At 28.1% G+C, this 25489-nt stretch overlaps 10 protein-coding genes and 1 long non-coding RNA gene across 13 annotated transcripts; 8 read left to right on the top strand and 3 right to left on the bottom strand.

Moving 5' to 3' along the window:
* The first annotated feature begins 1194 nt into the window (after nucleotides 1-1194).
* On the top strand, nucleotides 1195-2910 carry LOC113790350 (AN1-type zinc finger protein 1-like). The gene is made up of 4 exons (XM_027340009.2): nucleotides 1195-1433; nucleotides 1529-1970; nucleotides 2032-2074; nucleotides 2133-2910. Exons 2-4 carry the CDS (start codon nucleotides 1919-1921, stop codon nucleotides 2884-2886), a joined length of 849 nt encoding a protein of 282 aa, XP_027195810.2. The 5' UTR covers nucleotides 1195-1433; nucleotides 1529-1918; the 3' UTR covers nucleotides 2887-2910.
* Nucleotides 2911-2953: 43 nt separating this feature from the next.
* LOC113790328 (telomere length regulation protein TEL2 homolog) lies at nucleotides 2954-6148 on the top strand. The gene is made up of 3 exons (XM_027339981.2): nucleotides 2954-5439; nucleotides 5514-5629; nucleotides 5694-6148. Exons 1-3 carry the CDS (start codon nucleotides 3014-3016, stop codon nucleotides 5846-5848), a joined length of 2697 nt encoding a protein of 898 aa, XP_027195782.2. The 5' UTR covers nucleotides 2954-3013; the 3' UTR covers nucleotides 5849-6148.
* Nucleotides 5664-10151, bottom strand: LOC113790338 (uridine-cytidine kinase 2-like). Of its 3 annotated transcripts, XR_012846090.1 has the most exons (6): nucleotides 8774-10151; nucleotides 8446-8714; nucleotides 8136-8376; nucleotides 8021-8069; nucleotides 6318-7662; nucleotides 5965-6141 (listed from the first exon to the last, which is right to left on the bottom strand). XR_012846090.1 is itself a non-coding variant. In XM_027339995.2 (5 exons), exons 1-5 carry the CDS (start codon nucleotides 8987-8989, stop codon nucleotides 5888-5890), a joined length of 1029 nt encoding a protein of 342 aa, XP_027195796.2. In that variant the 5' UTR covers nucleotides 8990-10133; the 3' UTR covers nucleotides 5664-5887. The 3 variants fall into 3 exon arrangements, 2 of the variants coding, with proteins under 2 accessions (XP_027195796.2, XP_027195795.2); XM_027339995.2 differs by lacking the exon at nucleotides 6318-7662 and having other exon boundaries at nucleotides 5664-6141; nucleotides 8774-10133; XM_027339994.2 differs by lacking the exon at nucleotides 5965-6141 and having other exon boundaries at nucleotides 6296-7662.
* Nucleotides 7602-8419, top strand: LOC142644911 (uncharacterized). The gene is made up of 2 exons (XR_012846111.1): nucleotides 7602-7703; nucleotides 7767-8419. It is a non-coding gene; the product is annotated as an uncharacterized LOC142644911 (long non-coding RNA).
* Nucleotides 10152-12186: 2035 nt separating the features above from the next.
* Nucleotides 12187-14675, top strand: LOC113790435 (uncharacterized). Its single transcript, XM_027340106.2, has one exon. It carries the CDS (start codon nucleotides 13042-13044, stop codon nucleotides 14212-14214), a length of 1173 nt encoding a protein of 390 aa, XP_027195907.2. The 5' UTR covers nucleotides 12187-13041; the 3' UTR covers nucleotides 14215-14675.
* On the top strand, nucleotides 14576-16010 carry LOC113790344 (enoyl-CoA delta isomerase 2-like). The gene is made up of 2 exons (XM_027340001.2): nucleotides 14576-15342; nucleotides 15398-16010. The coding sequence occupies exons 1-2, from the start codon at nucleotides 14694-14696 to the stop codon at nucleotides 15988-15990; spliced, it is 1242 nt and encodes a 413-aa protein (XP_027195802.2). The 5' UTR covers nucleotides 14576-14693; the 3' UTR covers nucleotides 15991-16010.
* A 114-nt stretch (nucleotides 16011-16124) lies between these two features.
* Nucleotides 16125-20293, top strand: LOC113790330 (phosphatidylinositol-3,5-bisphosphate 3-phosphatase MTMR6-like). The gene is made up of 9 exons (XM_027339984.2): nucleotides 16125-16391; nucleotides 16466-16751; nucleotides 16829-17112; nucleotides 17176-17310; nucleotides 17366-17498; nucleotides 17557-18163; nucleotides 18223-18349; nucleotides 18426-18680; nucleotides 18745-20293. Exons 1-9 carry the CDS (start codon nucleotides 16368-16370, stop codon nucleotides 19105-19107), a joined length of 2214 nt encoding a protein of 737 aa, XP_027195785.2. The 5' UTR covers nucleotides 16125-16367; the 3' UTR covers nucleotides 19108-20293.
* Nucleotides 20294-20363: 70 nt separating this feature from the next.
* Nucleotides 20364-21323, top strand: c12.1 (spliceosome-associated protein CWC15). The gene is made up of 2 exons (XM_027340011.2): nucleotides 20364-20598; nucleotides 20667-21323. The coding sequence occupies exons 1-2, from the start codon at nucleotides 20468-20470 to the stop codon at nucleotides 21259-21261; spliced, it is 726 nt and encodes a 241-aa protein (XP_027195812.2). The 5' UTR covers nucleotides 20364-20467; the 3' UTR covers nucleotides 21262-21323.
* On the bottom strand, nucleotides 21320-22655 carry LOC113790346 (carnosine N-methyltransferase). Its single transcript, XM_027340005.2, has one exon. The coding sequence runs from the start codon at nucleotides 22540-22542 to the stop codon at nucleotides 21364-21366; it is 1179 nt and encodes a 392-aa protein (XP_027195806.1). The 5' UTR covers nucleotides 22543-22655; the 3' UTR covers nucleotides 21320-21363.
* Nucleotides 22563-23236, bottom strand: LOC113790357 (uncharacterized). The gene is made up of 2 exons (XM_027340016.2): nucleotides 22773-23236; nucleotides 22563-22680 (listed from the first exon to the last, which is right to left on the bottom strand). The coding sequence occupies exon 1, from the start codon at nucleotides 23115-23117 to the stop codon at nucleotides 22779-22781; it is 339 nt and encodes a 112-aa protein (XP_027195817.1). The 5' UTR covers nucleotides 23118-23236; the 3' UTR covers nucleotides 22563-22680; nucleotides 22773-22778.
* Nucleotides 23237-23419: 183 nt separating this feature from the next.
* Nucleotides 23420-25482, top strand: Atg4a (Autophagy-related 4a). The gene is made up of 6 exons (XM_027339997.2): nucleotides 23420-23567; nucleotides 23622-23786; nucleotides 23851-23982; nucleotides 24051-24444; nucleotides 24509-24588; nucleotides 24655-25482. Exons 2-6 carry the CDS (start codon nucleotides 23747-23749, stop codon nucleotides 25407-25409), a joined length of 1401 nt encoding a protein of 466 aa, XP_027195798.2. The 5' UTR covers nucleotides 23420-23567; nucleotides 23622-23746; the 3' UTR covers nucleotides 25410-25482.
* Nucleotides 25483-25489: the final 7 nt, after the last annotated feature.

Here is a 25489-nt window from a genome sequence, read left to right as displayed (position 1 = left end):
TCAATTCTCACTCTCTCTGTACATCTCTTTCATGTTTACGTCTTAATGGTTTAATTATGTTTTTTTTTAAAGTCTTCCACACACACACACATCAAATCATCATAACACTAACCACGATGAATTATTGTGAATAATATTTATTTCTTTCAACAATTTTCGGTTATTTTTTGTTGTTGTTGTTGACAACTATTTTTTAAAAAAAATAATAACCTGATTTGATTCTCAATGGAATTACAGACAGCATCAAATACTTAAGTTGTTTTGGTTTGCAATCATTTTAAAAACAAAATATTTTCATCGAAAAACACATAAATTGGGAAGAAAAAAAAATAATTAATAATATATATTCATAAATGGATACAAACATGGAAGAATCAACAAGTTTAACAACATCAAAAGAATCACGACATCATCATTATCATTGTCAACAACGATCATCACCACGATCAATGTTACATTATAGTAATCGTGAACGAAGAATTCGTTTAATACGTTTAGGTGCCATTTATTATTTTACATGGATATTATTAATAATATTTTCATTATTAATACCGCCTTATATTTATATATTGTTTCCTGAACCAGAATGTTGGTATGCACGTAAAATTCAGGTGAATTTATCATTAATATTGGCCATCACCACAAGTGTTATTTCATTATTATTGTTTATTGTACAATGTATGACAAGAATCAAAATAACATTATTTCGTCGTAATTTTTGTCGTTTAACTTTTTTCCTATTCACATTGATTGCCATTATCAATTTTATTATTGCCATCTATTTTTTCAATATGTTTAGCTGTTATTTTGATCAACATACACCGGATGAAATTATTGATGATAATAATGATTGGTTTACTAATATTACGATACGTTATGATTTGAAAATCATTGCCATTATTCATTTATTATGTTCAATTTTGGCATTTTTTACTGGAATTGGTTTTGCCATTATTCGACATAATTTTAAATATGTTTTAAGAGTTGAAATACATTGATTTTGTTTTCAATCTGTTTTTTGCTGTGTATTATGATAAATTTTTTTTTGTTTGTTTGGTTGTTGTTTGATTACTATAGTTTCAAATGAATAGTTTTTCTTATGGAAATAAAATTTTCTGTTTTTAAGATTTGAATTTTTGTTTTTTTTTGTTTCGAAATTGTACATTATTTATGAATTTTAAAAAAATATTCCATTTGATCATGCGCATTGCGAAAGCACATGTTATTTTCATTCCGAATCAAATATTCGAAGGGAAATTTTCTAAAAATTTCAATTTTTTATCTAAATTTTTTTTGCCTATCGTTAAATTCAAAATTATCATCAACGAAAAAAACAATGTATCTTATGTATTATTTAGATGATACTAATAAACGTGTGTACACTATGGCCAAAGTTGATCCATCTGGACGTCCAACATTTTCAGCTCATCCAGGTTAGTATTTGGTTGTCAAGAATCTTGACTCAAGATTATTATATGTAATGCGGGAAGATTTAACTAAATCCTTCTAATTATTATTATCATTAAAGCTCGTTTTTCGCCCGATGATCGATTTGCCAAAGAAAGAATAATGATCAAAAAACGTTTTGGCCTAATGCTAACGCAGCAAAATGGAACAACACAAAATGGATGTTTAAAATAAATAAATCAATTAGGTTCATTCGATTTTTTTCCATATCAATCTAACAGAATTTCATATTATTTTTTCAATTCATAAACTAATTATATATAATTATTCAAAAAATTTAACATCAAAATTCATTAAAAATGTTGTATACAATCATGTGTAACTTGTCAGATATAAACTGATATTCTTGTGAAGAGAAAAAAAAATCATTTGTCAGCATTTTACAAGAATTTTTTTTTTTGTTTTGTTTAAATTGAAAAAATAAGAATTTTCAAAAACTTTATAAATAAATATGACTGAATTACCAAATTTAGGCCAACATTGTTCCATCTGTTCTATTCTTGGTATTTATTTATTTATTTCTTTGAAAATTTATTGTTTAGAAAATTTTCACTTTCATTTTAGATTATTTGCCCATCAAATGTGTTCATTGCGATAACTATTTCTGGTAATGTTTACTATCGATTTTGTTTTTGAAAAAAAATAATCAACATTTTTATTCGTAGTAAAATTCATAGAATTTCTCATGGATGTATGACGGATAAACAATATGAATCGAATGAAACAATTCAGGATTCAAAATCGAATGATTTTATTAAATGTCATTTTTGTTCGAATTCAGTACAGATTACACAATCATCAATTTGTAATCATTGTTTAAATAGATTTTGTCTTCATCATAGACATCAAATTGATCATAAATGTTTGAAACTTGAAGAAACATCATTTCAAAATGAAAGTGATTCTAAATTAGATTCAAAAATGTCAAACATATTGGCCAAAATTCGTTCGGAATATAAACCAGGCACAAACGTTAAAAATCGTGGAGCCAAAAATAATCCATTAGCATTGAAAGTAGCATTAATGAAATTAAAATCTCAAGGTATTGGTTTTGAATCTATACCGATGGAAGAACGAGAATATTTTTATCTTTCATTCATTCCGAATGAAATAAGCTACAACCAGGAAAGTAAAGAATTTCGTGATAAACCAATTTTTCTTTGCAAAGAATGGTCAATCGGTAAATGTGTAGATTGGTTAGCACAGAAATGGTCTTTGATAAACAAAAATAATCAATCGGATAAACCAAAATTAATACTTACAAATGAAGGATTATTAATTAATAATCAATCGAAAAAATGTTGTGAAAAACAAAATAATAATAATTTTATTTGTTTTTCACATTCTATAAAAGATTTATTAGCAAATGATGTCATTTTTTCTACTGATTTATTGATTTTAACTTATATGGAAAATTAAAAACTATAAATTTTTATAAAATTTTTAAAATTTGGATTTTACTCGTATACTCGTCGTTCATGAATGGCGTCGAGCACATTGTTTTTAAATTAAGATACATTTTTTAAAAAAAAATTCTTGATTCTTGATGCGTATCATGGATTTGATTGAAGATAATTTTGAAAATATAGCCAAACAAATTGATCAATTAAAGAATGGAATTGAAAATGATTCGGAAAAATATAATCAATTCTATGATTATGTTGTTTCATTTTGTTCAATTTTTAAATTCAATATTTTTATCGAAAAATTATTGATTGAAAAAGAAAAATCATTAAGACGTGATAAAATTATGTCGATTCTTATCGATATTGTTTTTGAATCGAAAAATTTTGAAAATCTTGTGATAACAATAGCCGAAAGACTGCAGATGCAAAAATATTCATCATTCGAAATCGATAAATTCATCAATATTTTGGTATCATTCCCGGAATTGATTGCCAATCTATATGGATCCAGTTATCCACGAATGTTCGAAACGAAAAATTATATTTCCAGACTTTGTCATGTTTTGGAACATATTCTACATCGGATACATGATTGTGATCAAGAAAGAAAATCTTACGTTATGCATCATATACATTGTATTGTTCGTCGTTTATGTTTACGAGGCTATCAAGAACCGATTTGGAATCATTTGTTAAAAAATTTATTCGATAAAATTATTGAAGATGATAAATGGAATAAACTGGCGCAAGATATCCTTTTCGGTTATCATCGAGAAGAAGAACATACCGATAATGTACAATCCATTTCAGAAATGTCTAAATTTTTAGAACCATTATTCAAAATGATATTTCATTATTCATCTTGTTCGAAATCGATCGAAATATTATTTCCATTCGATTTTATTTGTAAACATATTTCATTATTATCAAAAATTGAATTCTTATTGACAAACAAATTTGTTTTGATCTATCATTGTCCATTGAATGTTGATAGATTTAATCGTGATCAATTTATTTATAATTTATTGGGTTATTTATTTCGTTGCAATTCGAAATGGTTCATTTCTTTATCAAACAATGTAATGGATGCATGGTCAAATTCAAATGCATTCAATTATCGTAAATATCAGCAACAATTTTATCTTTGTCGTTTAATGATTTTGATCGGAAGATTATTATTGGAATATCGACATGATTATCATGGCCAAGATGATATGAAAAAAATTATTGAAAAATTACAATCATCAACATTCAATGGTTCGACTATCAATTTGGCCAGTTCACAGCAAGAATTTCGTAGTATTGGTCTTACAACATCGTTGATTTTATTTGAACTTTTTATAAAATTCAATTCTATCAATATTGAATTACCGGAATTTCCTGAACTTAAAAATATTGAAAATGATGATTGTGAATATTTAAAATATCTTGGTTCATTTGATTTGAATCAAATGTTTGAAATTTCTCGTGTACAAAACAACCAAAAAACACTACCCGAAAAGATGATTATCGATGAAATAAAATCAACTATCGATGCTATCGATGATATAAAATCAACATCTACACCATTAGATAGTGATGATGATGATGATGATCTATTACCATATGATCTTTCAAATGATATTCCAATCGAAGATGATGTCCGGTATACGCAAAAAAACTTCGGTACACAATTGAATACGGATAATAATCAACAAAATATTCAAAATATTTTATTGATTGATAATTCTAAACAACGACCTATTTATTTACAAGATTGTATTGAAGGCCTTTGTGATTATGAAAAATCAGATTGGATGCGAAAATGTTTACAATCCTCGGAAAAGATAATTCGTACCAATTTTGATCGATTAGATTCAGTATCATTACGTTTTACGAAAATACTTTTCGATTTAGATGATAATTGTGGTATTGAAAATTTTGATCAATTACGGCTGAATTCATTGATTGCTTTGTGTGTTGGTTCACCAAAAATCGTTGCCAGTTATTTGACGGATCGTTTTTATGCTCAACATATTTCTATTCGTAATCGTATGGATGTTCTTGCCGTATTGACTAAAGCTAGTGAAGAATTATCTCAATTAAAACCATTAGAATATAAAGATCAAGATAAATTCGTCAAAGCAATTCCAGAAAATAGTAAAAAACTTTTAACATTGAGTGAACAGAATCGAAAATTTCAACAAGATTTTTTCAATATCGACAATGATGATGATTCTGAACAAAAAAATTGGAAATCTTTAATCGAACAGAAAATCAAATCACAAACCAGATATATTTCTCCTGTTTATCATCAAAAATATTCGGAAACATCCTGTTCATCAACAACAACAATGTCATCGAATCGATTTGTACCAGTTGCTAAATATTTTTTCTTTCCATTATTACGTGATTTTGAAAAAATGGATTTAAAATTGAAAATTCATGAAATAGATTCATTTATTATTGAATCATTAATATTAGCATTGGGTATAATGTTGCAAAATTGTCATAATCATTCACAAACAATGATGATGTCAAAAGAATTATTACCATTCATATATTCTTATCGTAATCATTTGAAAAGGTTTGGCATTGTTTTTTGTTTAAATCGCTTAATCATTTTGAATCTTTACAAACATTTGTATTTTTACCAAACAGTAATGTACGTTCGGCAATCATCAATACATTCAGTATTGTTTTACAATCAACACCGGCTCATTTTCTTATAAATGATTTACAAAATCAAATGATTGATTTTAAAATCTGGCTTCAAGGTTTTTGTTGTTTTTTTGTTTTGAAAAGTATAAATTTTTATTTTTTTTTATTTTTATTTTACAGAGATAATTATCAATGATTTGAATCAAGATTGTATGATCAAAGCTTATCGAGCAATGATGGCCTTAAGCGAACTGGTCAATCATCCTCAATTACAATCAACTCATCAATCTTCGATTAGAGAATGTTCTGATGTTATAAATAAGATGATCAAATAATAACAAATTCATTTTTTTAATGATGGAAAATAATGGATATTATTCATATGGATTAAGTCGATTATATGATATATCTTCTTTTGAATCACTATTATGACGTACACGTACAATTTCCATTGGTTTCGATGATTGACGACGATGATGATTTATTTTTTCAACATTTTTCTGTTCAGCATTAATAGGTGATGTTGGTGTTGAATTAGTCGAATTATTGTTGGTTGTTATGATTTTTTGAAATTTGATTTTGTTTGTTATCAAATCACGAATAGTTTGTACGATAAAATCGATTGCAACTACCGATATTTGGATATTACAACCATATGTATTTTGGTCAATATTACGTCATTCGAAATAGAGAAAAAAAAAGAAAGAGAAAGAAAGAAAGAAAGAAAAGAAAAGACCGAGAATAAGTTCCAAATTGAATAATTACTGTTCATAATCATAAAGTGAAATAAAAAGAATTTATTACAAATAAAAAAAATGATTCAAAAAAAAAGACAGGCCGGTTTGATAATCTTTTGTTTGTCATTGTCGTCATCGTCGTCGGACATTTGAAAATAAAAAAAACCCCAAGTATAAAAAAATAGTCCAAAAAAGAAAATTTAAAAAAATTTCTATAAAATATTTTCACAAAAATTATCAAGAAAAAAATGCAATGACCATTTTCCAGAAACAAAAACAAAAAAGCTATTTGAATTGAGTTAAATATATTGTTGGTATTGGTTTTTTGTATTGGCTAATATCGGATAAAATAATTTGAAGAAAATAAGAGCTAGAAAATCACAGATTTTTTGTTTTTGTTTGCAGAGATTTTGTGTTTTACACATGTTTGTGTGGCTTGATGCAATTATTTTTTTTTCTTGTGTTCAAAATGAAATAAGATCAATTTTTAAGTTTGAAACAAATAGAGAGAGAACATCACAATGAAATAAAGTTTTTGTGTAGTTTTTTTTGCGCGTGTAAATGTGTTTGTAAAATTTAAATTTTAAATTTTAAAAATTAAATCTGTGGAATTATCATTGGGCAGATAATACAGAATGATTGAAAATACTAAATTTTTTTTTCAGCAACAAAAAGATAAGAAAGAATTCAACGGCTAGCAATCATTAATATTTTTGCAGTTTGACCATTATTATCAATTGATTTAGTAATGGTTGTTGTTGTTGCTGTTGTTGTTATCGGTGAAACTGATGTTGTCGATGATGATGATGATGATGTTGATAATGGTGATGATGAATAGCTTGATTGTCTACGTTGATTTGGAAAATCCATATCGTTTTCGTTATTAATTTCATTATTAATCATCAATGATGGTTTATTGAATTTTAATATTCCATGTGTCATAAATGATGGTGCCGAAGATGAAAGATACATATCATCAAATTCATCAGCCAACAAACTAGCATGATGATTATGATGACCATTAACACCATTAACACCATTATTAGGATATTTAATATGAATTGGAATCGATTTTGGTATCGAATCGATTACATTATTCAAAAAACCGTTGACAGATTTATCTTTTTCATTGTTGAAGCCATTATTATTAACAACATGACCATTAACCGTTGTTTGTTTTTCAATCGTTGTCGACAAAGTTGATTTGGACGATGGCAACGACAATGATGATGATGATGATTGTTTTTTATTACTTTTTTGTACATTTATTATTTTTTCTTGTTTAAATTCACAATCTTCATTATTATTATTATTATTATTAAAAAATAATAATCGGCCAAATTTGATTGTTCGATGTCGAATCGAAGGATCAACAACCGAATGAATTTGTGTTACAATCAAATCGACCGCCACTGATTGATGATGAATAAATATAGGAGTAAAAAGCATATAAGTAAGTAATATAAGTAATTAAAAGAAACTATTTTTTAAGAATAAAAAAAAATATGGACTATAGTAACCAGCAACCAAAAAAAGAAAAGAAGAAGAAAATGTTATCATCTAAAATTGACAATGGCCTAAATAATTCTTGTCTTTTAACTTTTTCATATGTGTGTGATTAGTATTGTGTAAACCGACCCAAATGTGTGTTTATGGAAAAAAAATAAATTTTTTGATTATGAACATGCAACAATGTTTTTGTTGTTTGTTTGAAGATTTAAAATGTTATAAAATACACACATATATTATATTATAGAAAATAATTCATACCTTCATTATCAGGACCACGTGGTACAACAATATCGGCATATTTTTTCGTCTGTTTTGGAAACAAAAAAAAATTTTTGTTTTTTAAATCAAAGTTGAATGAAAAATTGATCCTTACCGGAAGGCAAAATTCTTCAAATGATGGTTTAACAAATTTTAAATATTGTGCCAATACTGAACTTAAATCACGATTACGTTCTTTAACATCACGCATTACACGACGTGATAACCTGGTATCCGGATCCGTATCTACAAATATTTTCATATGAAACATATTACGTAATTCAGGAAAATAAAATAATAATAATCCTTCAAATAGTATAACATCGGCTGGATAGATTATTTCTTCTTTGTCACTACTATTTTATCATTTACAAATAAACATTAATTGTTATAAGATTAGGTTTTAATTGGTTTGATTTACTTACATTTCATTTTCATTATAATTATATATTGGTACACGAACCATTTTACCATCACAAACATCACGTAATGTTTTTACCATTAAATCAACATCAAATGCTGTTGGATGATCAAAATTAAATAATCCTTTATCGACCATTTGTCGATCATCATCGGTCAATTTACGATAAAATGAATCCTGCGAAATACGAACTACACGTTTTTCATGTGATAAATATATTGATGTTGGATCGATTGGACCAAGTCGTTTAATGATTTTTGAACATACTGTCGACTAAAATGATACATAATATTGATAAATTATCGACAAAATATCGACAAATAAATTATTACCTTTCCCGAAGCTGTACCACCAGCAACACCAATAACAAATGGTTGTTTTTGAAATGAATATCTCATCTGATGAATACCACCATTGTTATTATTATTACTACTATTGTTTGTTTGTTGTTGACCACTTAATGATGATGATGATGATGGTAACGATGATGATAAACAAACATTATTATCATTTTGATCCATTGATTCGATTCTATTACCATTCGACATGTTTGTTGTTGTTGTTGTTTTCGATTTATAATGACCACAAAAAAAACGTTGAATAAAACTTTGTTTGCTTCGGGAGGGATTTTCTTCTACCTTGAATTCATATATATGAATGAAAATAAATTCAAGTTTTCTTCTTTTGAATCAATATTTGAAAAAAATGACGTCAAAGAAGATAAGGACAACGACTATAGTCGATGATGATGATGATGATGATGATGATGATGACGATGGCAACAACCAACCAACATTCAAGCCACAGACAAAAACTTGATTGAAACAATTTGTTATTGACCACAATTTAACTCGTTAGGAAAAGCAAAAAAACTTGACGGAACAAAAATTGTCCAATTGATCGAGTTTATGTCGTCGTGTCGTGTCGTGTGTGGTATGCCGTTTGTTTCAACAACGAGGAAAGTAAGAAAAAATCACATGGAAAAAATCATTGAATTATTTGATTGCTGATTTGGTTTATCGTCTAAGAGATTAACTAAAATGAACACTAACTACGTTGTTTTGTTTCTTTACAACGAATTCAATCGATGATAATTATCGTTCTATTGCCGTTGTTGTTGTTTATCAATATCATCATTTAAAAATCCATAATTTTTTCAACACGAAATGAAAGAATTGAATGAATAAGCAACAATTATTAAATGATGATCATTTCCTCTTTTTCTTTATATACTGATTATTCTTTTGTTTGTTTGTGCACGCGTTTTTTCTTGTTGCCGTTGTTGTTGTTGATCACCGTGATCATGATCAACATCATGATCTCAATGGTATCTTTATATTTATTTTAGTAAAAATGTAACTCATCGTCAACCAACCAGACTAGACCAGACTAGACATGCTTGAAAATGTTGTTGATGATGATTAGATTGGCAGTGGTATGATCGGCCATTGCAAAATCATGTTCTTGTTTCGTTCTTTTTTATTACGTTAATAAAATATCCATTCATTCATTTCATTTCATATAAATGTCGAGGTATATAGAGTCAGCATGTTTGTCTTTTTTTTGTTCAATGGAACATCAAACAAACAAAAATCTAACGTTGTTACCAATTTATTCGTTATTTTGAATTAGCTATATAGCTTTTTTTTGAAGACGAAAATCATCAATCCTGACTGTATGCTTTTCCGTTATAATTTTCCATTACACATTGCTTAAACGATAGTGAAAATTGTTATTCACCAATGTTTTTTTTTTTTTTTTTTTGAAAACCGCGTGTGTCTTTCGTTGATGATAATTAAAGATAGATAGGTTATGCGTACTTCAAATGATGATGTCATATGAAATTTGATAAATAGGAAAATTTCTTGCATTTTCCATTGTTCATCAACCATAAACCAATTGTTGTTGTTGAAATGGATCAAATAGAAAATGGTACATTTTTTTCGCTGGAAAAACAAACCAAAAACTTTCATTCGATTGATCGATTGATTATCGATCGATTGGGATTCAAAATACCAACAAAAAAATGTCTATTTAGGAGAAAAAAAGAAAAAAAATTTTAATTGAGTTATTAAAATATCATTTAAAAACAAAAACAAAATTTCAAAATATTTTGTTTCTTCTTTGGCTTTTTGATCAATGTCAAAATGTTGTTCGTTCGTTTTTCTACCACCGTCATTCGATTGATCATTCGATTCGGATGATGATGATGGATGATCGATGTATAATCACATTGATGGTAATCTATCTTTGAAAAAGAAAAAATTTGATATCGATAAACAACAGTTTGATTTAGTCATCATCATCATGAATGATTGCTAAATGGTGGACGAAGAAAAAAATCCTGAAGAACATTGCTCAAGAGAAATCTGATGCGATATCGATTGTCAGATTATGATAATCATCATCATCATCATCAATAAATGATTACCATTTTTTTGGTTTCTTGGTATAAAAAACAAAGTGATGACAATTGATCATTGGGCAATCAGGTTAAATATTTCAACAAATCGATTATTATTGAGTGAAAAGAAAAGAAAAAATTATTGTTTTTCTTCTCTCTGTGTCGATCAGTGTATTTTCTTGGAAAATTTCTGTCTTTTCAAAAAAAAAAAATCTAATTCCCCGGAATAAATTATAGAACCATAGACTGAATTTAGACCAAGAATTAAGTTTGTTTCTCGCTTTCCCCATTTTGAATCAAAATGCTTAATTTGAATCGACATAAATCAAAAAAAAAAAAAGTTGAATTTTTCTTTTCTTCATTAAATGTCGTAACACATTACCTACGGATTCATCAACGGCTAATCATTATCAAACAAACAAACACAGACGATTGTCGGTATTTTTGGCCAGAAATTATTGTTCATTTTTCCCTATTTAAAAAAGATGAAAAATTCGCCTAATCAAAATGAATTAGAAAAAACAAAAACAAAATCCAAACATTGTGAATACAATGTTTGGGTGAATTTTTCAAAGATTTTTTTCTTGGGTGAATGATTTGATCGCCAAAAATGATAATCATTATCAGTTTATACATGTCATTTTAAATTCTTCAAATTGTCAATGATGAAACAAACAAAAACACAATTTGTTTTTTGTTTGTTTTTTTGGATGAATATTTGTGTCCGTTATCAGCAGCATTCAGTAACATGTCATCACCGCCACCATTATCATCATCATTATCATCGTTTTTTTGACCATAATCATAATAGACACATTGTCGAGGTTATTCCATCATACAACATTGGCTGGTTGATATATTTTTTTTTTTTGCTTTTGTTTTAATTGTATAAGTGGAACATAAGGAACATCAAGGATTTTGGCTTTTGGTATTTTTTTTCGATGAAAAAAAATAGATAAAAATCTTTTTAGCTGGACTTTGAAGCACCTAAGGTTTGTCAAACTTTTGTGATGGTGATGTGGGACCCACTTGGGTCTCATTCAATGGTTTTTTGTCGTTCGTTCGTTTGTCTGTTGTCAACATTGACATTAATCGCGTTGAAATTATTGTTCAGTTCATTTCATTATCAATCGATAAAAATCAATCGGATTAACCTATTTCAAATTGGAAAATTAGAAATTTTAAAAAACAAAAAATCAAAAAGAAAAAAAAAATGAATTTTCACAAAACAAAAAAATCTTCTTTTTTCCCTTTATAGTGTTTGATAATTTGATTCAAACAACAACAACAACAACAACAACAAAAAGGCAAGGATTATATGAAGAGAAAAGAAGGAAACATTCATTCAAAAAAAGGTAAAAGAAGAATCAAGTTTTTTCCTTCTTCAAGATGATCATCTTTATTAAATGTTGTTGTTGTTGTTGTAATTTCAAACGAAGAACAAAACACACACAGACAACACTGAGAGTGAGAACATCCCAAATGGTGGAGCTAAATAAGAAAAATATTAGTTAAAATGAAGGATGGATATTAAAAAAAACAAACAGATTTGGTGGATTGGTCAGTTTATTAAAATGAATATTTTAGTCGTCCATCATTTTTTTTTCGGTGTGCGAAATCTTTTGTTTTTCTTTTAATTCATTTGAAAAAGTTTGTTTGTCGACTGACAATTCAACGATGATAAACAAGATTGTCATACAAAATCAGCCAAAAAAATCATTTTTTTTTTTTTTTATCAAAACTTTTTGCCGACAAATCTGTTTATATGAATTTTGGTCATTGACGATGATTCGGTGAATTTTGTTTGTTCTTTTGGCCACCATTCAACATGTTTTCTTTTTCGATGATCGTGGTAGTTAGTTAGTTAAATTTGTCGTTGACACATCCATCGTCTTGTTTGTTTGTTTTCTTTTTTGCTGGTTGGTGATCCATAATCAAAAATTAAAAAAACCTGATATTTCTGAGATTCTAATCATAATCATCATCAAAACTTACTTTGATCAAAAACCGACCCTACCGTGTTTATTAGATAAACATAAATACAGAGGAACACACATTTATCGTTTGAAAATTATCATTGGTCGAAGTAGACAAAAACAACTTGGCTTTGGTGAAAAATTGACCATTTTTTTTCGTTTTGTTTAAATGTTTTTGTAAACATCATCAACAACAACAACAACAACAACAACGTAAACGATGAAATCAAAATCTTCAAGTAAAAATAAATCAAAAATTTTAAATAATAAATTTCAAAATGATTCTCAACAACAACAACAAAATTATCATTCAAATTTTTTGAGTTTGAAAAATATGTCCACCAACAATGATGATAATAATCATTCGAATCAACGACTATTTCCACCGATGACAACACCGACACAAATAACACAAAAACTTCATCGTAATCGTACAGCATTCAGTGAATATCAATTACATTCATTGGAAAAAGAATTTGAACGTACACATTATCCGGATATATTTGCACGAGAAAAATTAGCAACCAAAATTAATTTACCTGAATCTCGAATACAAGTTTGGTTTTCAAATCGTCGTGCTAAATGGCGTCGTGAAGAAAAATTTCGTAATATTAATTCAAAATCAACAAATTCGATAAATGAATTCATGGTGAATGATGAAAAACAACAACAACAACAAAATCAAAAATGTATAATGAATTCATCAACAGCCGATTTTTCCTATTCAAATAATGATTCAAAATCATCATCTACATCTACATCTCCACCAACGATACATCAACATTCGAATTCATCATTATTAAAAAATCAAACATTCGATTTAGCGAAAAAACCTGAAACCACGACAACAATCAGTCAACCATCATATTTACCATCATCGTCAACAGCATCAGGAAGTGAATCATCATATTCGAATAATTTTTTGGGAACAATATTTCATAAGTTTGGTGCCATTCATGAACCATCAGCAATTTCATCATTTGTCGCACAGCCACCACCATCATTGAGTTCTACGAATACATCTTTGAGTCCACCGCCACCACCACCAGTTTCATCAAATTCTTCATCATCATTATATTCGAATGTTTATAATAATAATGTTTCACATGTTTCAAATGTTCCAACAATCTATAGTAGCAGCTGGAATTATTCATATGGAAATGATTTAAATCAAAATTCTTTACATGCAAATACTCCATCGACAATTCAAACCAATTATTCTGCTGCTGCTGTCCAGAATACAGATTGTAATTATTTCACTCATCATCATCATCATCATCATCATCAATCGCATTATTCAAATTCTCAACCATCAACATCGACAACATCGACTATGATAACACAACCACCACCATCGGGACATTATCATCATCATCCCTATCTATATTACTAATGTATTTTTTTCGATTTAGATAATTTTTTTTAAATTCAAATTTCTTTTAATTCATTTACATTGAACGAATAAACGAATAAACGAAAGAACGAAAGAACGAAAGAACGAAAGAACGAATAAAAGAAAGAAAACGAAAGACATAAACTTACGTTAGGTGAATAAAAAAAATTCATTTTGAAAAATTATTTCGATAAAAATGGGGGAAAAAGGAACATTCGAATATTTAACAAAAAAAAACATTCGATTTGAGTCGATTTTTTTTTGCAACAATCGATATTTTGCGGAAAAGATGAATTTTTTTTTTTTTTTGCTTTACAAAAAAGTGCTCTCTACAAAGAATACGTAACCATTGTTACGAAAATAAATCACAACAACCATTTGGGATACAAACTTGTAAACACTCGTGTACCTGGAGTTTTATCAATTCACAATTCTAAATTGTAAATTCTAAGTTTTTTTTTTAGAAAAAAATCGCAATAATGAATCGAAATCTTGGATTTATTACCAGATGTTTGGGATATTCATTGATTCGAAATCAAAAATGTTTCATTTCCAACAGTAGATATTTATCAAGTTTAATAAAATCTAAACAAATCAATTATGCAAGTATTCATAATTCAATAAGAAAATTTTCATCATCATCATCAAATCAAGATCTTATTGAAAAAGAATTTCAAACTGCTATTGCTAATTTTTCAAAATTAACATCAATCGATAATGATATGAAATTACGTTTGATTGCACTTTGTAAACAAGGTAGTATTGGACCTTGTACAAGTGATAAACCATCAATGTTTAATGCTGATGAAAAAGCTGAATATCAAGCTTGGAAAGCATTAGGTGAAATGTCACAGGATGATGCAAAAAAACAATATACCGAACTTGTTAATAAATTATTGAATGAAAATCCTGATAAACAAAAAATTCAAAAAGAACCTGAACTTGTATTCGAAGAACGTGATCAAGTCTATTGGATTAAATTAAATCGTCCAAAACAATATAATGCTATTACTCCAGAAATGTATCAAGGACTTATTGATGCTTTGAAACGATCAGGAGAAGATCCTGGTATTAAATTTACGGTCATTACAGGTAATGGGCCATATTTTTCCAGTGGTAATGATTTAAGTAAGTTTGTAGGGCATACTATTTGAATTTTTATAATTATTGTAATAAATTGCAGATAATTTTCCACGAGCCATTGAAGAATTTGACGGTGATATACCAAAAGCAATGGATGAATCACGTGCCCTTTGTCAAAGATTTGTCTCGGCTTTTATTGATTTTCCTAAAATGCTGATTGGAGCAATCAATGGACCTGCATTTGGAATTATGTTCACGACATTGGGCCTATATGATTGTGTCATCTCTACGGAAAAAGCCTTTTTTACCTGTCCTTTTTCATCATTAGGACAATCACCCGAAGGTTGTTCAACGCATACATTTCCACAAATATTTGGCCCATCAAAAGCATCGGAACTATTGTATTTTAATTATAGAATGCCTGCCGAAGAAGCTCATCGTTTAGGATTTTTATCAAGAATAGTTCCATCTGATCAACTACAAAATCATCTTGAAGAATGGTTATATAGTGAAAAAGGATTGGTCAAAACATGTTATCCTAATTCAATGTTCAATGCAAAAGGTATTGTAAGAAATGAAGAAACTCGATTAATGTTACATGAAATCAACAAAGTTGAATGTGATTTTCTACAACAAAGTTGGTCATCCGAAGAATGTGCTGATGCATTGCAAAAATTTTATTCGCGAAAATAAATGATATTCATTGATTGAAATCAGCTGATTTAGAATCTATTTAAACCTAAATGGTTGTGTGTTGTATGACAAAACATTTTAATAATAATTATTGATGGAAATAAAAAACAAAAAAAAAAATGACAAAGCTTTTGTTCCACGAATACTAATATTTTATCATTTATCATTATTTGGTTTTCTTTTGCCGTTCAATGACCATATTTATTCTATAGCTATCAATAATATATATTAGTGATTAGGCATTTATAAATAAAATAAAAAAATGATATCGATTATTTAGTGTTTGTTTGGTGTTTGTTTGTTGTGTATGTTTTATGTACGAGGGATAAAATCAACAAAGAAAATCATTATTATAATATAATTAAATTGAAAGAGGAATGGAATACATACGAACGCCAAAGGTAATTTTTTTTTGTTGTAATTAAAATGATTTTCTTTAAAATTAAAAAAAAATTTTATTCAAAAAAAACAAAAGGTTGAAAACGTTCGATTTTTATATCGATATCCAACGGTATCAAATTCATCATCCACCGGAACACTTTATCTTACTGCAACACATTTGATTTTTGTTGATCCAGGCCTAAAACGTGAAACATGGATTCTACATTCATTGATTGCTTCAGTGGAAAAACTTCCAATTACAACAATCGGTTCACAATTGTTGATGAGATGTAAACATTTTTTATGTATAACATTTGTGATACCAAAAGAAAAAGAAGCTCATGATATTTATCAATCTTTGATTCAATTATCTCAACCAAGTAATTATTTTTTTAAAAAAATTAATTAATTAATTTTTCACTAATTCACAACATTAATTGATTGAATAATAATAAAGGTCGTATCGAACAATTATATTGTTTTCATTACACTGCTTCCAATGAATTTTTTACCATTGAAAATGGTTGGAATAAAATTTCCATTGAACAAGAATTTCAACGAATGGGTTGTCCAAACAATAATTGGAAACTTTCTACATTGAATAAAAATTATGAATTATGTAAAACATATCCTCGTTGTTTATTTTTACCAAATTCGGTTGATGATTATATTATTCGTGGTAGTGCTAAATTTCGTTCTAAATCACGATTACCAGTTTTGTCCTATCTTTACACCAATAAGGTAAGTGTTTATCTTTTTGTTTTTGTTGAAAAATTATTACTAAAATAAATATTTTGATTTTAGGCTTCAATTTGTCGCTGTGCACAACCATTGTCCGGTTTTAATGCTCGTTGTATTGAAGATGAAAAACTATTGGATCATATTCGTAGAACTAATCCAAAATCACCTCTTCTATATGTGGTGGATACACGACCAAGAGTAAGATTTTTTCAAAGTATAATGATTTTTTTTAATTAAAAACATTGGTCAACAGATCAATGCAATGGTCAACAAAGCACAAGGAAAAGGATATGAAAATGAAGTTTATTATGAAAATATTAAATTTCATTTTTTTGGCATCGAAAACATACATGTTATGAGAGGAAGTTTACAGAAATTGATTGACGGTAAGATCGGTTTTATTTGATTTTTTTCTCTGAAAAAAATTCTTTTCTTGAATTTTAGCCTGCGAACTTCGAACACCATCGATGAATTCATTTTTAACAGGTGTTGAAGGTAGTGGATGGTTACGTCATGTTAAATCCATATTAGAAACATCAGTGTTTATTGCAAATGCTGTACATAATGGTATCAGTATTGTTATTCATTGTTCAGATGGATGGGATCGTACTGCACAGACTTGTTCAATAGCATCAATAATTTTAGATCCATTTTATCGTACTATTGATGGTTTTCAAACATTGATCGAAAAAGATTGGCTTGCTTTTGGTCATAAATTTAATGATCGTTGTGGTCATATTAATGGTGATAATCGTGAAATGGCACCAGTATTTACACAATTTCTTGATGTTATTTGGCAAATTATGCAACAAAATCCATGTGCTTTTGAATTTAATGAACGATTTTTAATTAGTATAAATGATTTTGTTTACAATGTTCAATTTGGTACATTTTTATGTAATTGTGAACGTGAACGTAATGAACTTCGATTATCGAAAAGAACATTTTCCGTTTGGGCTTATCTTGATGCACATCGTATGGAATATATTAACCCATTGTATCAACAGATGGATTCAATGTTGACAGTTTCGGTTGCACCACAATTTATAAAGTAAGATTATTTCAAAGAAACATATTTGTGTTTTTTACAAAAATTATTTTAATTTTCAGATTTTGGAGAGGATTATATAATCGATTTGAAACTGGTGTTCATCCTAGAGATTTTCTTGAAGATATTTTAAGAGCTAAATATCATCATATTGATCAATTAAGAAAACATATTACATTTTTGGAAAAAGTAAGTATTCATTTTTGAAAAAATTTATTCCTTACTGTAATTTTTTTTCAAAAAAAAAAAAAAAAAAAAAAAATAGTATTTAGAACAACATCAAAAACCAAAGGAAAATGGACAAACAAAATTTCGTCCATTAGGATCAATCGATTTGGATGAAATTGATCGACCATTAAAAGTCGTAGAACAATGTATGCAAAGATTAGAAATGCAACATGAACAAAATCTTAAAGATCAATTATCAAATAAAAATTGTAACGAATTGGAAATGGAAAAATGTTCGATTGTTGATGATGATGATGAAACGAATGAAAATAATCGTACATTTAGTAATCAGGTAATTATATAATCGTAAACATATCTTGTACATTGTGATTAAATCAATAAATTTTTATTTTTAGAGTCCTATTCCAAGACCTAATTCATTAAAATTGGAAAATAATAATAATAATGAAGATGTTTTGATCAATGATGAACATGAACCAAAAGATTGTTTATCATTACCAATGGATCAAGTTATACAAGATTGTTCAATCATATCATTAAATTGGCAATCATTTCAGAATCTTAAAAATTGTACCTGTTCAACACCATTAGAGCCTTATTCAACAAGGTTACATTGTTTTGCTTGTGGTCATATTTTCTGTATCCGTTGTATTGACAAACGTTGTAACATTCCATGTCATGAGCCTATTTCATTATCCAAACCAGTATGCCGTAATTGTTTTATTCGTTTAACCAAATCTAATTCTATTGATGCGTGATTTTATTTATAAAATTTTTTTTCTTTAAAAAATTATTTAATTGCATGTTTTTTTAAAAAAAAAAAGTTTGTCTAAATCTTATTGAATAAACTTGAATAATCTTATCAAAAGTCGAAATTTGAAAATGTCATTTATGGACGGCCAATTATTCACGTTTTTTCGATTTTGATCGTAAAATTTGATAATTTTTTTTTCTCTTATAAAAATAACTTTTATTTCTAATTTCTTTTTCATTTACATTTTGATCATAATCATGCCAACACCGGATTTGTCTGTTTTACAACCATCTACATCAGTGATGGAATATAACACGTTTGTTACGAATGAAAACAACGTGCTTGACTCGGGGAAAGCGGCAGTTATTTTTCTCTGATGAATAAATTGTAAAATCGTTGTATTAAAAATAAAGTTTCTATTTGTTTCCCGTGACAAAAGCCAACAGGATTTGAACCTGTGCGGGAATATCCCAATAGCACATATTTGAGACATCAAAAAAGTGCCAACAACATCTATCAACGAAAATCGTATTCCGGTCAGAAAAAACATCCTTGTGCAAACCATTCACAATTTGCACAACCGATGGCTTTGTAATTGATGTAGCCGGTCCGTACACAGCCAACATGAATGATGCAAAAATATTGGAAGAAGTTTTAAGGTAACCAGGTGGTTTATCTACTATTCTTCACCAAGAAAATCATTAAACTCGGATCATGAAGATTTGGAACAAATCGTCGACCGAATGAAAACAATTATCACCAACAATAAAAATGAATTGGCAGATTTGGTCAATGAAGAGGGATGGCATAGAAAATCAAGAATTTTTCAAAGGGCTACCGTCGACGACATCATGGATTTCCCGAAGTTAACGATCCGGGAATTGAAGATTTTTTTTACCGGATCCTACCAACTTTCACAAGCGATGTCGTATCTTGCCGAAATGATCCATGAAGATGGAAGTCTTCACTTCCAGTATCAACCAGATACGAGCATCATTCGATGGGAAGTTCAGTCCCGTCATATAGTGACGAAAATAGTGACGAAGACTAGTTTGAATCATGATCATCATAATTATCGAATTTTTCCAAGTTTTGTAAATCGAAATTATTCTCACTTTTTGTATCATATTATATTTGTATAATAAAAGTTTTTTTTTAATGAATAAATATTTGAAAATATTTGTTTTGAATGTTACTGTTTGAATAAGATGCCCGTGATTTGTTGAATTCAAATGTGGAAATGTCATTTATGGATGGTCAATCATTTACGTTTTTATTGATTGATCGTTTTGCTCGCAACATTTGGTCATATTTTTTTTTGGTTAAAATTTTTTTTTCTGATTCAATTTTCGATTTTGATAATCATGACTACTGCGGCTCGACCAACATTTGACCCTGCCAAAGGTGGAACAGGACGAGGAGAAAAAAGTCTTAGTGCTTTATCGAAACAATATTCATCAAGAGATTTACCATCTCATCTTAAATTGAAATACAGGTAAAAATCTAATCACATTTTTCAATCGAATGAAATTAATTTGCTTTCATTTTTATGTTATTCAAAAGACAACATGGACAAAATTCATCTGATGATGTTAAAACAAAGGATTTTCGTAAAGAACTTGAAGAACGTGAACGTTTAGCACAATTAGAAAAGGATGGAAAACGTGGACACATTCCTAATAAACAATCATCTGCTAGCCATCATTCCATAACACAATCGAATAAAAAACCTCGTATCGAACATCAACGAACAACGAATAATTTATCACAATTAGATGCTGATGAAAAATTAGATGATGATGATGATGATGATGATATTCATGAAGATTCTGATTCAGATGAAGATTCTGAAGATGATACTCAAGCATTATTAGCCGAATTAAATCGTATTAAACGAGAACGTGCAGCTGAAGAAGCTAAACGTGAAGAAGAACAACGAAACTATGAAAATAAAATACGTATGGAGAATATATTGTCGGGAAATCCATTATTAAGTGCTGGTAAATCAACAAATTTTAAAGTAAAACGACGTTGGGATGATGATGTAGTATTTAAAAATTGTGCTAAAGATGATTTAAAAGAAAAAGATAAATCATTCATCAACGATACTTTGCGATCAGATTTTCATAAAAAATTTATGGAAAAATATATTAAATAATAAGTTTTTTTTAATTACTTTCTATGCATTTTTATTAACAAATAAATTTTGTAAAAAACAAATGATAATAAATTCTTGATCAAATAAAAAAATAATAATAATTCATTTACGACAAACAAAAAATATCGAATGATATTGATAGGATACCATTGAATTAGGATTTCTTGTATAATAACAAATTTGATTAGTTTTTTCTTCTAAAAATTGAAAATTAAATGATTCAATAATTTCTCTAACAATTTCATAGCTAGGTTCAATTGAACAATCAGTCATATCGGCATAATGATAAAGTAATGGACCAAAATTTATCCATATTCCACCTGTTTTAAGAATATTCCAAATAGTTTCAATATAAGCAACAATATTTTGAGCAGTATCCAAAAAGAAACAAGTAACAACACAATCAAATTGATTTTTTTGTTGATTAAATATTTCGATAAACGAACCCGCAACCATTGAAAAATCCACATCTTTCGATATGGTAGCTGGATTAACATCGGGAAATTTGATTGGTAAAATTTGATGATTAGATTGAAGATTGTTGGAAAAATGTGATACCCAAGGATAAAATGTAAAAACATCGATAGAATCGATTTTGTTCAATATAAAATTGGCTACAAATAACATCATCAAACTGAATTCATTTCCTTGACATGAATATCCACGTTTTGCTATTTCAAATGGTAATCTTCCAAGACCGGCACCCGGAACTAAAATCCTTATTTGATTTCGATTTTCAACCAAAGGAAAATATTTTTCAATGGTATTCAAAATCGGAACAAAACATGATTCACGTTCATTAATACCTTCGTGACACCATTCACGAACAATTTGATTTAGTATCGAATCAATACGAGAAATGTCGAGATCTTTTTCCGATTTCAAAGTTAAAGAACTTTTTTTGTTATCTTTAAGAAAAAGATGATTACGAAATATTTTAGCTGCATCACCGATAATCACTTTAATTATCTCATAATTATGTAGAATAGAAGTTTGAACTTCGGTTAAATGTTTGGAATAATTTTCCAATAGATTTTGATGTGCAGTCGTCATGGTGTTGACAAAATCAATTCGTTTTTGTACTTTTTTCATATTAAAACTTTTATAATAACGAAAAGTATTAATAATATCGAAAAAATGTTGTTGTTCTTCAATATCTTCATCTTCGGTATGATTTGATTCATTGCTTTTCTCGTTGAATGTTGTTTCATCTGATTGTGATTGTAATTCATCAAAATCAATCGTTTGATCAATATTATCATCGGTAACATGATCGGACATTTTTATCGAATAAATTACAATTTATTTAGAAATTGAAATTTTATTTTAAAAATAATGAAAAAATAACAGTCATGTGATCACGAAAATCGCTCTATTTGCACTCAACCGTATTCAATAATGTCAAATAAGATTTCGAACCTAAAGGAAATGACAATGTAATGATGACAAATTTTTAATTTGAAATAAAAAATAAAATTCTGGTAAGAAATAAAAAATTTAATTTTCTCAACTTTTTTTCACGATTGAAAGGCTATGGCATTATCACGCATTTGTTGAAATGTTGATTGATCAATGTGTAGAAAACTCCATGGTTCAAAACGAGATTCTGATTTAAGAACTTTATTGTTGATAAAATCAACTTCTCGTACCAAATCACCATTGATAAATACTTTATGTAAAGCGACTGTCTCTTCTTTTGGTTTATCTTTAATGATTTTTGTCAGCTCAACATTTAGCTCTTCGACTACCTTACCAACATCGGGTACATCGTATTCGATTTTTTTGAAACATTTCATTTTTTCACTTTCCGGTTCTTTTACTTCGAAAGATGATTGATGAATTTCTTCGCCCATCATTTTAAAAAAATTATCTCGGAATGAAAATGGTATCGATATGAAACAACGATAATTTGGATATATAAAAACGATAAATAATTTGATCAATACCAAAAAATAATAACTATTTAAAATGCTATTGGCTTTTATTTGGAGAAAAATTGAACGAAAATTGAATTCTATTAATCTAATATCCACGATACTAAATTGAATTTCGCGAATCGAATTTTTTTCGATCGCCAAAAACGAAGAAGAAATTAAATTAAATTGGAAAAAATTTAATCATTCAAACACGTCATTTTTGAACGGTCAACAAACAAAATGTTTCACAATGTTTTTATCAATCAAAACATTGAATCAAAACAAATCATCAAAACACACCTGAGATGACGATTTAATTTTGTTGTTGTTGTTGTCTTCACTGTTGTATATTTTGGAAATCAATTAGCCTTCCACCAAGAAGAAATTGCTGTAATGAATCCATTCATTTAAGAAAATAATTTTAATGATTTTCTAATTTTACAGGCCATTATTTGTGTGTTTCGAATCATGAACAACCAATAACGACTAGTCAAAATTTTTTTTTGTTTTTCGTTAAAGATTTATCTTTGTTTTTTTTCATTTATTCCTGGATCATCTGGTACAACAAAATGGACCTGTATTCAACATTGAACTCTTTAGCGCCAAAAAGTAAAATTGATTTTTTGTTTGTTTTTTTTCATCTTTTAATGTTTCTCTATTTGAAAAACTACAGTATCGTATTTGAATCGAGATTTTAATCATCATCATCAGCATGATGATCAATCAATTGACGAAAACCCAAAAGATTTTCCACCTACAGAAGATCCTGTTTATATATTGGGCAAAAAATATAGTTCTTTATATGGTGATTATTTTTTTATTTACAAAACAAAAAAAAAAATCCATTAATTTTTGTTTTGTTTTTTGGTTTAGAATTAAACGAAATTCGTTCAGATGTTCGATCAAATATATGGATGACATATCGACGAAATTTCCCGCCAATTGGTGATACAAATTTTACATCCGATAGTGGATGGGGTTGTATGCTTCGTTGTGGCCAAATGGTATTGGCACGTGCATTCATTAATCTTTATTTGGGTCGTAATTGGCATTGGAATTATACGAATCTTGAATCGATTAAACAATTATTACAGGATGATAATGAAATGGAATTGAAAAAATATCTTATCTATAAAAATATATTGAAAATGTTTACCGATCAAAAAACATCATCATATTCGATACATCAGATTGCATTGATGGGTGTTTGTGAAGGAAAAAATGTTGGCCAATGGTTTGGACCAAATACAATTGCACAGGTTTTGAGGTAAATTTTTTTCTGTATTTACTAAATCCAGTTACTAATGTAGCAATTTTTTTTTCATGTAAAGAAAATTATCATTATTTGATAAAATGAGCGATGTCTTCATCTATGTTGCAATGGATAATATTGTCTTTCTTGATGATATTAGTAAGTTAAACATTGGAATCATAAAGTAATTAATGTTTATAATTTTTTTTTTTTTGTTCAATGTAGAAAAATCTTGTAAAATTAATGATGATGATGATGATGATGATGAAACAAAGTGCCAAGAGATAACTTCAAAATGGAAGCCATTAATACTTTTCATTCCTCTTCGATTAGGTTTAACCGAAATCAATCCGGTCTATTTTCGTGCTTTAAAAACAACATTTACATTTCCACAAACATTAGGCATACTTGGTGGCCGTCCTAATCATGCCCTTTATTTTATTGGCTGTTGTGGTGATGATCTTATTTATCTTGATCCACATACAACACAGCCTAATGTCAATATAGTTGCTCAAGATCGTGAATATTTGGAACAAATATTGAATGAAGAAATACAAAATGATTTACTATTGGATATATCATCAAACAATGATCAATGTATAACATCATTATCTCAACAATCTACTGATGATATTTCCTATCATTGTGAACGACCATATCGTATGTCAATATCATTATTAGATCCATCATTATCATTATGTTTTTTCTGTAAAAATGAAGAAGAATTTAATCATTGGACAAGATTAACAATGGAAAAATTATTTCATGAACAAACACAACCATTATTTGAAATAATGCAAACACGTCCACGTGAATGGCAGAATAATGATGATGATGATAATGATTTAGAATTTATTGCTTCATCATCATCATCATCAAAATTAATTAATCAATCTTTTGTACACAAAAACATACCAAATGACCTTGCGCAACAAACATCTGATGTTGATAATGATGATGAAGAATTTGAAATAATTTAAAAAAATTTTAGCCACTCTTTTTTTCAACAATTAAATTTTTTTAAAATAAAAATTTTTTTAAAAAATTCAAAAAGGGTTAA

Source organism: Dermatophagoides pteronyssinus, unplaced genomic scaffold, assembly GCF_027571235.1.
Source record: "Dermatophagoides pteronyssinus isolate colony J.1.1.1.1 unplaced genomic scaffold, Derpt_VIB-CSIC_2022.12 sq0001, whole genome shotgun sequence".
NCBI lineage: Eukaryota > Metazoa > Arthropoda > Arachnida > Sarcoptiformes > Pyroglyphidae > Dermatophagoides > Dermatophagoides pteronyssinus.
This window is presented reverse-complemented; position numbering and strand designations above follow the sequence as displayed.